Source organism: Rhinopithecus roxellana, chromosome 17, assembly GCF_007565055.1.
Source record: "Rhinopithecus roxellana isolate Shanxi Qingling chromosome 17, ASM756505v1, whole genome shotgun sequence".
Classification (NCBI taxonomy): Eukaryota; Metazoa; Chordata; class Mammalia; order Primates; family Cercopithecidae; genus Rhinopithecus; species Rhinopithecus roxellana.
In genome coordinates this window covers 53,340,296-53,353,416 of record NC_044565.1, presented here as the reverse complement: position 1 = coordinate 53,353,416, position 13,121 = coordinate 53,340,296, and the positions used below count along the sequence as shown (strand labels likewise).

Here is a 13,121-nt window from a genome sequence, read left to right as displayed (position 1 = left end):
CACCGTCAGCACTTTCTTGTGTGGAGGTGAGCACTACGGTTAGGGAGTCACACTTAGACACCAGTTACTATGCTGTGTAACACACTGCTCTGAAACTTGTGCCTTACAACAGGAACATACATTCTCACCTGCGGTCTCTGGGTTAGCTGGGCAGTGCTGGGGCTCTCCTGAGGTTGCCCTCAAGGTGACGGCTAGGGCTGCATCATCTGAAGGCTCAACTGGGGCTGGAGGACCTGCTTCCACACACCTTCAGCCAGCAGCATTGCTGGCACAGGCCTCACACCTCCCCAGAGAGCTGCGCAAGTGTCCTGCAGATGTGGCAGCCAGCTTCTCCAGAGTGCAGCATCCAAGAGCAAGCAGGAAACCACATGCCAACAGAGGCCACCCATGGCCACCCGTCGCTTCCTACTCATGAAAAACAAGTAACCACGAGAGACCATGCTGAAGGGGAGGATAAACTGAGGGAGATCGTCAGAAACTTGTGGATATATTTTTAAAAACAATACACTTAATTTTTAAAAAAATTGTCATTTCACTGGATTTGTGGCACTGGGGAGATTGACCCAAATCTTCTCCGCCATCCAGATTCCTATCATGTGCTGATCTGAACGTTTAGTTTTCAGAAAGGAGAAAGAAACTCTCTTCCAAGTTCTTCAGGAAATTAATCCCAATATTCATCAGATGCTTTTAAGGAACACCAGAAAAAACTCCAGGTCTGCCCTGGGGATAGCTCTGAATCCTTCGTGTGGTTTAACACACACAGAACTTCCCGTTGCACTGCTGACAGGTACCACGTGGGGAAGAGCTTATTGGGATCAGCAAAGCTGGGGAAGCAAAGCTAAGCACGGCCCTGAGGCCTCCAGCTGCTCCCGGCACCATGGCTCTCCCCAAGAGGGACTCAGACTCCCAACCCATAACAGAACCCTTTAATGCATCATTTCACAGACGAGCTTTCCTCAGAGCGTGCATTGTAGATACCAGCCTGGAGCGTCAGTTGGGAGTTGATCATCCAAAGTCCCTTAGAGGGGCAAAAATCCCCACCTGTCACTCAGCTCCAAGAGTCAGAGACCCCCCAGGTTGCAAGGAACAGCAAGGGAGCCCCCGCCACAGGCCACTCGGCCACCTCCCTTCCATCTCCAGGGGGACGGAAGACCTCAGGATGGTGAGAGCCCCAGGGAAGCCCTGGAGTGCCTTTGTTTCCCCTTTTGGTAACTGAGCCAGCCCCTGCTGTCAGCATTCCTGACGGGCCAGGCCATCCCAGGGCCCTCGCGGGTCAGGTGGCCTTGCACACGCATGCTCCCAGGTGGCACCTGGGGCCAGAGATCCCCTAATGAATTTCTTGCTGCGCACAGGCTGAGTCCGGGGACTGTACATGCTCTCCCGCATTACTGCTGGGAGTGTCATCACTGCTGGGAGCACCATGCTATATCTGCTGTGTGTCTGTGACCCCCATCTGTGACACCCTGGTTCCATACTTTACTTTTGGTCTCGACACACACATAATAAGAGATGTGTGCAAAGGACTTTCAGGATAAACTGGCTCTGCCGCCCTGTCCGTCCACCAGCTCTGCCGCCCTGTCCGTCCACCAGCTCTGCCGCCCTGTCCGTCCACCAGCTCCGCCGCCCTGTCCACCAGCTCCACCGCCCTGTCCGTCCACCAGCTCCGCCGCCCTGTCCGTCCACCAGCTCCGCCGCCCTGTCCACCAGCTCCGCCGCCCTGTCCGTCCACCAGCTCTGCCGCCCTGTCCGTCCACCAGCTCTGCCGCCCTGTCCCTCAGCTCCGCCGCCCTGTCCGTCCACCAGCTCCGCCGCCCTGTCCGTCCACCAGCTCCGCCGCCCTGTCCGTCCACCAGCTCCGCCGCCCTGTCCCTCAGCTCCGCCGCCCTGTCCGTCCACCAGCTCCGCCGCCCTGTCCGTCCACCAGCTCCGCCGCCCTGTCCGTCCACCAGCACCACTGCCCTGTCCGTCCACCAGCACATGGCCCAGTGTCCAGCACACAGGAGGCAAGCGTTTCTCCAACATGGGATGCGTGGCGCATCCTCGCGTCATCTTTATCAGAGAATGAGGGAGAAAAGAAACCACCAAAGAGTCTCCTGAAGGTGTTGCTGGATCCAGCTCACTGGCCGTGCACCTGCAGGCCGCTCCTCAGCACAGCCACATCCCTAGACTTCTCCCATGCGGATGACAACAGGCGCTCCGTCCGGGACCCAGGAAGTGCTCGCAGGCCGCACGTCTTCCCTTGCGATTCAGAAAGTACCTGCTGCTCAGCCCCTGTACACACCTGTCATGCCTCTCGGGCTCAAGTTATCCTCCCACCTCAGCACCACAGTAGCTGGGACCACAGGTGCCTACCACGACGCTCAGCTGATTTTTGTATTTTTAGTAGAGATGGGGTTTCACCATGTTGGCCAGGCTCGTCTCAAACTCCTGATCTCAAGTGATCCTCCCACCTCTGCCTCCTGAAGTGCTGGGATTACAGGCGTGAGCCACCACGCCCATCCTTTTTGTAATAAACTTTTCACTGCATAAGTCATAAAACGATTACAGGTCTCCAGAAACTGCTGCTTGATACACTTTCCAACAGTAAACAGCTTTCGGAAAAATGGCTGTTTTCAGATCACATCTAAATGTCGCATTCTCCATCTGTGTGACTAGAACCAGACTCCAGTCATCCACCCGCCCACCTGGGGTACCGCACACCAGGCTCTGGGAAGGCGCAAGAAGCCGGCACGCTGGGAAGTTACTCACAGCTCCTGGGGTTGCCCTCCCACCCCATCCCCATCTGGATGAGATGTTTTCGTGAGTTGCATAACTCACAGCCACCCAGTAACACGATCGACCAACAGAGGCCTCACTCTCGGGAAACTGAGGAGCCCGGCTGAGGCAGGGGACCCCATCTTAGTTGTCAGAGCTACATCATGAGAACGAAATGTCTGAAGCTGCCAACTTCACCACGTAACTAGGGAAAACACCTCTGTCAACAGAACCAGACGATCTCCTCGTGAACACGCAGCAAAACGTCTGCAGTGGTTACCTCACACGCCCCCTCCTTGGGGGACAGACAGGGAAAGAAAGGTCATGGAGCCCACAGCGGCTCATTTACATCCCACAGTTCATAACCCCCAACCTCTACAGGCTCTCTGGCGAGCTCGCAGAAGCACACGTCCACACGCAGGCACGCAGGTCCACACGCATGCACACAAGCCCAACCACATGCAGGACGATGTGAGCCCAGAAACGAGACCCCCGCCGTCTTGGATTAGGTTCAATCTGCACATCGACAAATCAGCAGCGGCTTTGTGCAGTCAGGTGTCCACTGCAGCCCACACTGCCTTTCTACTGTTCATCGTAATTTAAAGAGGTAAAGAATGAAGTCCACTCCCCATAGGATAACTACTTCTAAGGAAGCTGGAAAGCTGTCTGGCTTATTGACACAAATTTAAGAACGAATATTTCCTCTAAAGTCTTGGGTGAATCACAGCAGCTTGGGCAGTGTGGACATCTGGAGTCCTGAGCTTGCGCTGGGCTGGAAGGAGAGTGGGGGATTCTGTAAGCCAGGTCGCAGTGGGGTGGGCGGGAGACGGGTGGCGTTCACGGTGAGAGACAGCCAGGGGAGGCCCCTAGGAAGAATCTGCCCATCACAGTGGATGCAAGCCACGACTGGACGTGAGGCTTAATGTGAGCTCTGTGTACAAACAAAGCAACCAGCTCATTCTGCAGGACCAATACTAAACATGCTTATATTTTAAAATACAATTTTGATGCAAGAATTGAATTTAGTAGCTATATTTTTCTAATCAAAAATTAGAATACGTGGTCTACATATACGGCCAGAGGATAGAATGTCAGAAATGGGGACTGCAGGACATAAACCAAGCTACGCAGTCACTGTGAGCCTAGCTCCTGCCTGCTTCCACCTAGTTCCAGTCTGATGAGAAGCCTGTCTTCGTCCTTCCCTTCTGTAACAGGTCAATTTAGGCTTTTTTAAAATGGAGAGTTCAGCGTCATGAGCTGACAGTGGAGGCCTCTTGGTCGTCATTTTTAATCAGCTCACACACAGAGCCCATCACTGGCGCCCTGGCTAAGGAGGGGCATCCGCTGACAGCCGCTGCTCAGAGGCCAGCAGAACCTCTCACTGGGCTCCCCAATCTTCCTTCTACACTTGAATGGCAAGGATTGCACATTTAAGGTAAAATCTTAAGCCCCCCAACTAACTGAATGGACCCCGTTGGCCAAGGAGACGCCAGAGAAACCTTAAAAAATGAGTTCCCAGGCACGATGGGATGGGAGGTCAGACACGCCTCACACCCCTCCCTTTTGGGGTTTAGACACAACTGGCCAGCATTCATGTTAAAAGAGAGACGGCGAGACCACAGAACAGACCGTGGCAATAACACAAATCACACACAGGACCTAAGGCTCAGCCAGGCTAGAGTGGAGTCTCACACCCTACGCTTGAATAAGAAACTGTCCTCACCACCACGAGGCTTTTCTTCTCCAGCAGCTAAACCAGCGATGGCCTTGAGATGAGCAAGATGAAAACAATTTGTAGTTTACCCACCACCCGATGCTGGCTAACTGGCCCCATTCCACCAGCCATAACTACAGCTTTGATGGAAAAAGAGACTGATTTCAGTAACTTCCTCAGGACAAGAATAAGCCCATGGATGGGCTCTGGCCAGCTGACAGAGGCTGAGTGCTGGGAGCCTTCATGTCCCTGTTTCAACTTTAGAAGCACAGAGCCTGCCTGCGACGCATTTAGATGGTAAGTCTCCTCTCTAAGGTGAACATGAGTTGTATGTTACGTGGATGTTTGTTCAATACACATGCGTCAGGACCACCTTTATGAATATTCACAGTTCCTCTTGTAACCTGTTGAATATACATGATCCTCCAACCCATTCAGCATAAAGCTCCTGCCCCAACCCCTTCCCCTACAAGGTGCCTGTCTCTGGTCTCTCTCTGCGCGAGACTGTGCTTCCCAGCCTGTAGGATGCCACCTTGCAGACTGTAACTCTTTTTTTTTTTTTTTTTTTTTTTTTTTTTTGGGATGGAGTCTCGCTCTGTCACCCAGGCTGGAGTGCAGTGGCCGGATCTCAGCTCACTGCAAGCTCCGCCTCCCGGGTTCCCACCATTCTCCTGCCTCAGCCTCCCGAGTAGCTGGGACTACAGGCACCCGCCACCTCACCCAGCTAGTTTTTTGTATTTTTTAGTAGAGACGGGGTTTCACTGTGTTAGCCAGGATGGTCTCGATCTCCTGACCTCATGATCCGCCCGTCTCGGCCTCCCAAAGTGCTGGGATTACAGGCTTGAGCCACCGCACCCGGCGCAGACTGTAACTCTTTACAAGAAATAATGTCTTTAGGCCGGGCATGGTGGCTCACGCCTGAAATCCCAGCACTTTGGGAGGCCAAGGCTGACGAATCACCTGAGGTCAGGAGTCCAAGACCAGCCTGGCAACATGGTGAAACCCCATCTCTACTAAAAATACAAAAAAAAATTAGCTGGGCATGGTGGTACGTGCCTATAGTCCCAGCTACTCGGGAGGCTGAGACAGGAGAATTGCTTGAACCCAGGAGGCAGAGGTTGCAGTGAGCCAAGATCACGCCCCTGCACTCCAGCCTGGGTGACAACAGCAAAACTCCATCTCCAAAAAAAAAAAAAAAAAGAAAAGAAAAGAAATAATGTCTCCTTTTCTAAATTTATAGATCGTGTCATCTTTTAGTTAACAAGATGAAGAAATGGATGGCAGAAGAGAAATAAAACATCAGAAACAAGATGATCCTATTCACTTTTTGGAAGTGAGGACAAAAATGAACCACCACAGGAATGAAGAAGCCTTTAACAGCTACTCCAAACTGGGGAGGTATCCTGTGGCTAGGTCTTCATCGGGATAAGATGTTGAATCTGGAGCAAGATAGAACAAGGCTGGACATTTCCTGGATGATCCACCTACTTCTTAGAAACAAGGGCGAAGTCCCCCCAACCTGGGCGGGCCTCTCATCGGTTGCCTGCGTTGTCTGCAGTGCAGTATCTACCTTAAGTAGGAGGACAGCAAAGAAAAATCGAAGTGTCTTGAAAATGCCAACACATTAACCAGCTTGAAGCCATACCCAAGTGCACTAATTCATACTGATTTATTAATGTCCCAGTCATAAACCCCATGGCAATACATACATCTGTGCCTGTAAAAAGAGGGCACATTTGAAAAATAACGCATGTCCAGGAATCTCTTACTCAGCAAGCAGGCAGAGCCCGCTCTACGCTGACGAACTTGGACACAGTGAAAACCAACAGCTGTCCCGCTTGGGAAGCTAACAGTTGGGCTCCTTGGAAAAAACACCTGATTTAGAATCTAATGAATGTGTTTATAAAGGATCTATCTTCTTTTTTTTTTTTTTTTTAATGAGACAGAGTCTCACTCTGTCGCCCAGGCTGGAGTGCAGTGGCAGGATCTTGGCTCACTGCAACCTCCGCCTTCTGAGTTCAAGCAATTCTCCCGCCTCAGCCTCCCTAGTAGCTGGGATTCCAGGCACCCGCCACCATGCCCAGCTAATTTTTGTATGTTTGTAGAGATGGGGTTTCACCATGTTGGCCAGGCTGATCTTGAACTCCTGACCTCAGGTGATCCACCCACCTCGGCCTCCCAAAGTGCTGGGATTACAGGTGTGAACCACCGTGCCCAGCCAAGGATCCGTCTTCTCTAACATTCGGCTTACAGAGACCGCCCCCGCCCCACTACTTTAAAGCGATGCCTTCAGGAAGAACAGCCTTTTACCTCCCTAGGTTTTCTCCCCGCCTAGAGTGCTGTTTCTTACTACAGTCCATTTACGTTTGCTTAGTGTTTTTCAACCCTCGAGCTCTCCTCAAACCATTCCAGTGTTTAAGATACTAACAAGCGGCTGCCCTGACCCAGGAGACAGTGTAAGTGTAGGGATCAGGGAACAGAAGCAGGAACGCAAGATGCCAGACACAAACGTGAACATGCTGAAGGATTCTATACGCATCAAATTCTAGAAAAGCCAAAACCCACCCACACGGGTTGCTTAGGATGGGGTGGGCAGGACTAAGAAGGGGCATGAGAACCTTTTTTGGGTGATGAAAATGTCCTGTGTTGTTCTGCCTGTGGTCACGTTGCATTTGTCAAAATTCAAAAACACTTAAAATGAGTGCATTTTATTGTATGTAAATTATACCTCAATAAAAACGAAAGATTTCCCTTAAGTGCTTTAGCAGAATTCTATTATAATTCTATTATACCCCTCAGCTCAGCTTACTCTTTTTTTTTTTTTTTTTTTTTGAGACAGAGCCTCCGCTCTGTGGCCCAGGTTGGAGTGCAGCGAGCACGATCACAGCTCGTTGCAGCCTCGACCTCCCAGGCTCTAAGAATCCTCCCACCTTAGCCTCATGAGTAGCTGAGATTACAGGCATGAGCCACTGCACCCAGTAACTTACTCTTGCCTGTAAAAATACAGCTCTGAAGTGAAGAAATCCGAGGCGCCACATCAAGGAGGCGAAACTGGAGTCTGCAGGAAGCCAGCGCCGCACAAGGAGTTTCAAACGCTGAGGATCCTGACAGGGAAAAGTTACATGAAGCAAGAAAGGCAATTTAAAGTGATATTTTATCATATGAATGTTTCATTCTTAAAAATGAGCAAGCTCTATTTATAATGCCCATTTAGAAATGAATCCATAAAAAAAAAATCAGTGGATCAGCACTTATTTTAATTACTGAAATAGAGTCATGCTTGGCAGAAGCGAGCCGTGGGGTATTGATGTTGTCATCACACCACCTGTGGATATTTTAATCCTAAAATTGAGACAGAGTTTACTTAAACATTTAAGGCTTGAGTTTCCTCTGTACAATGTGGAGGTGATTAAAAAATTAATCCTGACATGAAGATTTTTCATCCAGTTAAAAAAAGAAATACTTTAAAAATGACCTGCCCTTCCAAAACATGAAGTTAACTTGGGCTTTTTCTATGATGTAACAAACTAGGCATAATCCTGTCTCAGAATTGTTGAGTAGATTTATGTACTAATACTCTTGTTAAAATTCAACAGCTTGATTGTGAAAGAATCCAGAGCTCTCACACTGAAAAAATACTAACACAGCTCATATATAAATTATTGATATATGAGAACAATTATATAAAGAATCTAAATGGGGCGATTTTAACGAACTAGGCAAAATATCATACCTACCTGAATATAAGGTAACTCCAAGCCATGAGTATAAGACTAAGGCATTCACTTTATTTTGAACAAGGAAGTGGCATAAGCAACTCAGTGTGTGCCCCTTAAGGTGCGAGCTCTGCCCCCATACCACTCCCCACCCCAAGGCATCATTTTGGGAGAAAAAAGTGTCTTCTATCTGGCTAGCTGTGTTATCTATGATTGCACCTTCTTACACGGCAGGCACCGTATCACGTCCAGACGAGCATCTACGGAGCTGCATTTCAGGAGATGAAACTTTCATTTGGGTCTGAACTGAATGCATGAACTAACACAGGGCCACGGACCCACTAGTCTTGATTGAGTTACAGAAAATGAAGGTGACTCTTTACACTTCCAAGTTGCTTTCTAGATCCTTTCATTACAAAAGATTCTGATCAAATAATCTTACAAAGGAAAGATAACCTGGCCTCAAGTCTATCCTCTAAAAGCAAAGAGAAAATGGTGGATTTTCTGCTCAGTCATCATACTGGGGACCTTCACGAGGCACGTGTTAGTTCCCAGGCAGCACTGCTAGGCTGTCTGTGCCAGAAATTTCATATACTGCCCGCGGGCTTCGAAATGGTCAGCGGGCCGGTTGTACGCTGTCCACACCGGTTCTCCCACAAACAGCCGCATGGCCTTCGCGTAGTTCTGGAAAACAGACAAGCACGCCCAGCATCTCATTAAACCAGCCGGCCTTCTACTTACTTTTATTTATTAACATATCAACTTATTAACATTCATTGCTATAAACACTTCCCTTGCTATTTTTATTGTGTCTTTAACAATTTAGGCCACATTTTATTCTTGGAAGGAAAATCTGTATCAGGTGGTGCAGCGGGCACCGCCTGTCCTCACGCGCCAGGTAAGAGCATCTGGAGCCGAGGCTCGGTGTTGAACTCCGCACCTCCGCACTCTCTTAGAGACACACAGTTAGGAAAAGCACCGCTCCAGCCCCATGTACCCTTCACCTCCTCTCCACCTCGTCTGGCTACAGTTTTCTTAAGAACTAGCATCAGGGCCCACGTGTTGCTGGTGGGCAGGAAAGGACAATTCGGAGACATCTGTCCAAACTAAAAACGTGCGTGCCTTTTCAGTTTTCACTTTTAGGAATTTACCCTACAGAAAAACACATACGTGCAAAACAACAAGCATGTCAGGATATTTATTACAGCACGGTTCACAGGAGCAAAAATTTGGGAACAATGTATATACTCATTATTGGGGGTCAAGGACTAGCTGAAATAACTTAATGGTTAAATGCAGTAGAGCATGTCCAGCGCCAGAGTACTGTGCAGCTGTGATCAGGGCTAGAGGCTGGGAGATCCTGATATGAAACAGCCCCCAGTGAACATCATGTAGAAAAAAGTAAAATGTAGAACCACAGGCAGAGTCTGCTGCCTCCTCTTTGAAAAGGGGGATAGTAAGAATCCTGACCAGGCCGGGCGCAGTGGCTCACGCCTGTAATCCCAGCCTTTGGGAGGCCAAGGCGGGTGGATCACTTGAGGTCAGGAGTTCAAGACCAGCCTGACCAACATGGTGAAACCCCATCTCTACTAAAAACACAAAAATTAGCTGGGTGCGGTGGTGGGCCCCTGTAATCCCAGCTACTCAGGAGGCTGAGGCGGGAGAATCACTTGAGCTTGGGAGGCGGAGGCTGCAGCGAGCTGAGATCGAGCCACTGCACTCCAGCCTGGGCGACAAAGTGAGACTCTGTCTCAAAAAAAAAAAAAACAAAAAGAATCCTGACAGACATGCACTTGGATATACATAAAGTCACTCTAAAAATAATTTTTTAAATGGAATACTGGTAACTTTCAGGGAGAGAAAGTAGGGGGCTGGGAACAGGGGTCAGAGGGACACCTTTCATCGGGTCCCCTCTCTTATTTCTAAATTTTAAACCATGTGCATTTACTATTTATTCAAAAATTATACTTAAATCTCAGCGTTAGCCCCAGTCACCTCCAGTGAACCCCAAAACTACCTTATTTACGTTTATTGCCAATCCTGACTGGACTGCGTTGCTGTTCAATTCCAAAACTGAAATGGTTTTTAAAGTGACAGTGTGGCAACATGACAACCCTGCAGATGCCTCAGCACCAAGCACAGGCGGGCTGGGGCAGGGCCAGGCTCATGGGTGTGCCCCGCCTGTACCTGCCCCCACCTGGGCATGAAACGCACACCTGTCCACCAGGATCGCAGGCGGGGGCCCCAGAGGCTGCCACAGGACAGCGGCCACCTCGGACACCGCCTGCGGCTCCACAGAGACTCTCCTTGAAGCACAGGTCGAGGAGTCCTGAGCCCGGAGACCACACTCAGAGTCTGCGGAGGCCGTGCAGTTCAGCGGCAGGGATGCCACAGCCAGGGCCACCACACAGGCCAGGCTTGGGGAGAAAGCACAGCGCTCCCACCTTTTCGTCCACGGTGAAGCGGTGATAGATCCCTGCGGGGAGCGTTATCATGTCTCCCTTCTCCATGAAGATCCGGATCCACTTGTCCTCCTTGTCCCTCACGTCGAAGTACCCGCTGCCGTCCAGGATGTAGCGGATCTCATCGTCCAAGTGCAAATGCTCCTCGTAAAACATCCTAATCTAGTGCAGGAGGAACATTCCTGTGAGTCTACCGGAGACCTGTCACGCAAGCTCGCACCTGCCCGCTCAGCAGCCTGAGCTTTTGGTGGGTCAGAACTCAGGTGAATGGGATTTCTCTCCATAAAAATGAAAACTACACTTGCTACGAATTATTTTCCTAACAGTATAAGGGCCAGAACTAGAATATTTTATGAAACCTGTCAACAAATGGGCAGTAACTGAAAGTGAACGGACCTGCAGCAAAGGTTCTGAACACTTCACACGGGCCAACTCGCCCAACACGCACGGCCCCACGGGGCTTCACACGGGCCAACTCGCCCGACACGCACGGCCCCACGAGGCTTCACACGGGCCAACTCGCCCGACACGCACGGCCCCACGAGGCTTCACACGGGCCAATTCGCCCGACACGCACGGCCCCACGAGGCTTCACACGGGCCAACTCGCCCGACACGCACGGCCCCACGAGGCTTCACACGGGCCAACTCGCGCGACACGCACGGCCCCATGAGGCTTCACACGGGCCAACTCGCCCGACACGCACGGCCCCACGAGGTGGCTGCTCTGTCAGCCCCATTTTGCAGATGCGGGAATGGTAGCACAGAGAGGCTAAGTCACTGGCCCAACCTCACACAGCGAGACTGCCCCAAAGACACCCCGGCCCCAGGCTCACACCCACCCAGTGTGCTGCACACAGCAGTCATGAAATCACAACACACAGGGTGAGTGAGAAGCCAGTGGACATTTCAGGGAAGCAGGCACAGACTCCACAAGCACTTTCTATTTCTTCACATTGACTTTTGTCTCTTTTTTTTTTTTTTTAGATGGAGTCTTGCTCTGTCACCCAGGCTGGAGTGCAGTGGTGCAATCTCAGCTCACTGCAACCTCCACCTCCTCAGTTCAAGTGATTCTTCTGCCTCCCAAGTAGCTGCGATTACAGGCACCTGCCACGACGCCCAGCTAATTTTTGTATTTTTAGTAGAGATGGGGTTTCACCATGTTGGCCAGGCTGGTCTCGAACTCCTGACCTCAGGTCACTCACCCACCTCGGCCTCCCACAGTGCTGGGATTCCAGGCAGAAGCCACCACACCTGGTCTGACTTTTGTGTCTTTCTGAAGGTGTTTTCTTTCTAACATTTTATAATAAAAATATTCAAGTATGCAAAAACATGGAGAGTATCTGACAGTAAATATCCATACCCCCTTCACCAAGACTGTGCCCTTATAATCCGACTCTGCTTGCATTGTTCATATCTCCACATCTCCCACTCGGGGGGTTTTAAAGCTCCATATATATATATATATATGTTTTAAAGCTTCTATGTATATTATATATAAAATATATACACACATATACATTTTATATATATATACACACACACACACATATAAAAGACAGGGTCTCACTCTGTCGCTCAGGCTGGAGTGCAGGGGCACAACCATAACTGACTACAGCCTCAAACTCTGGGGCTCAAGAGATCCTCCTGCCTCAGCCTTCCAAGTAGCCAGGACTACAGGCGTGCACTACCACACCTGGCTAATTAAAAAAAAAAAAAAAAGATTTCTAGAGACAGGGTCTTACTGTGTTGCCCAGGCTAGTCTCAAAAACTTCTGGCCTCAAGTGATCCTCCTGCTTTGGCCTCCCAAAGCACTGGGATTATAGGCATGAGCCACTGCACCCAGCCTACCTTGTTATGCTTTACAAAATCATAAATAAAATGAAAACAAGATTAGGAGGAAAACCTTAAATTTGAAATCAATCTATTCATAGCCACACAGAAAGAAAAGACAAACGGAAATAACTTTTTTTTTTTGAAATGGAATTTCACTCTTGTTGCCCGGGCTGGAGTGCAATGGCGCAATCTTGGCTCACTGCAACCTCCGCCTCCCAGGTTCAAGCAATTCTCTGCCTCAGCCCCCCGAGTAGCTGGGATCACAGGCATGTGTCACCACACCTGCCTAATTTTATATTTTTAGTAGAGATGGGGTTTCTCCATGTTGGTCAGGCTCGCCTCAAACTCCCGACCTTGGGTGATCTGCCCGCCTCAGCCTCCCGAAGTGCTAGGATTGCAGGCGTGAGCCACCACACACAGCGACAAACGGAAATAACTCTTGAACATATTATTTTGACTACATCCTCAGGCTAAGACAGAAAAACCGCAACCCAAGCTTAGGTTGCACTCAGTAGGCCTGCTGTTTGTCACAGTCTGGGTGCAGCCATGCTGACGCTGGTGTGTGTGTTGTGGGATTGAGAGGATGGGAAAAAATACTGGTATGACTGGGAGCCGGGCTTCTCACAGTGAGAGGAAAGCT

The 13,121-nt window shown here is 49.9% G+C and overlaps 2 protein-coding genes across 2 annotated transcripts in view; one reads left to right on the top strand and one right to left on the bottom strand.

Moving 5' to 3' along the window:
* Positions 1-6,469, top strand: part of TRAPPC12 (trafficking protein particle complex 12) — a 120,461-nt gene extending 113,992 nt beyond the window's left edge. The window contains exon 10 of the mRNA XM_030921516.1: positions 5,709-6,469. Coding sequence (XP_030777376.1) covers positions 5,709-5,729 — 21 coding nt within the window. The 3' untranslated portion in view covers positions 5,730-6,469. The remainder of the gene's footprint in view (positions 1-5,708) is intronic.
* Positions 6,470-7,704: 1,235 nt separating this feature from the next.
* Positions 7,705-13,121, bottom strand: part of ADI1 (acireductone dioxygenase 1) — a 28,746-nt gene continuing 23,329 nt past the window's right edge. The window contains exons 3-4 of the mRNA XM_010357908.2: positions 10,629-10,808; positions 7,705-8,868 (exon numbers count right to left, since the gene is read on the bottom strand). Of these exons, the coding sequence (XP_010356210.1) occupies positions 8,749-8,868; positions 10,629-10,808 (300 nt within the window). The 3' untranslated portion in view covers positions 7,705-8,748. The remainder of the gene's footprint in view (positions 8,869-10,628; positions 10,809-13,121) is intronic.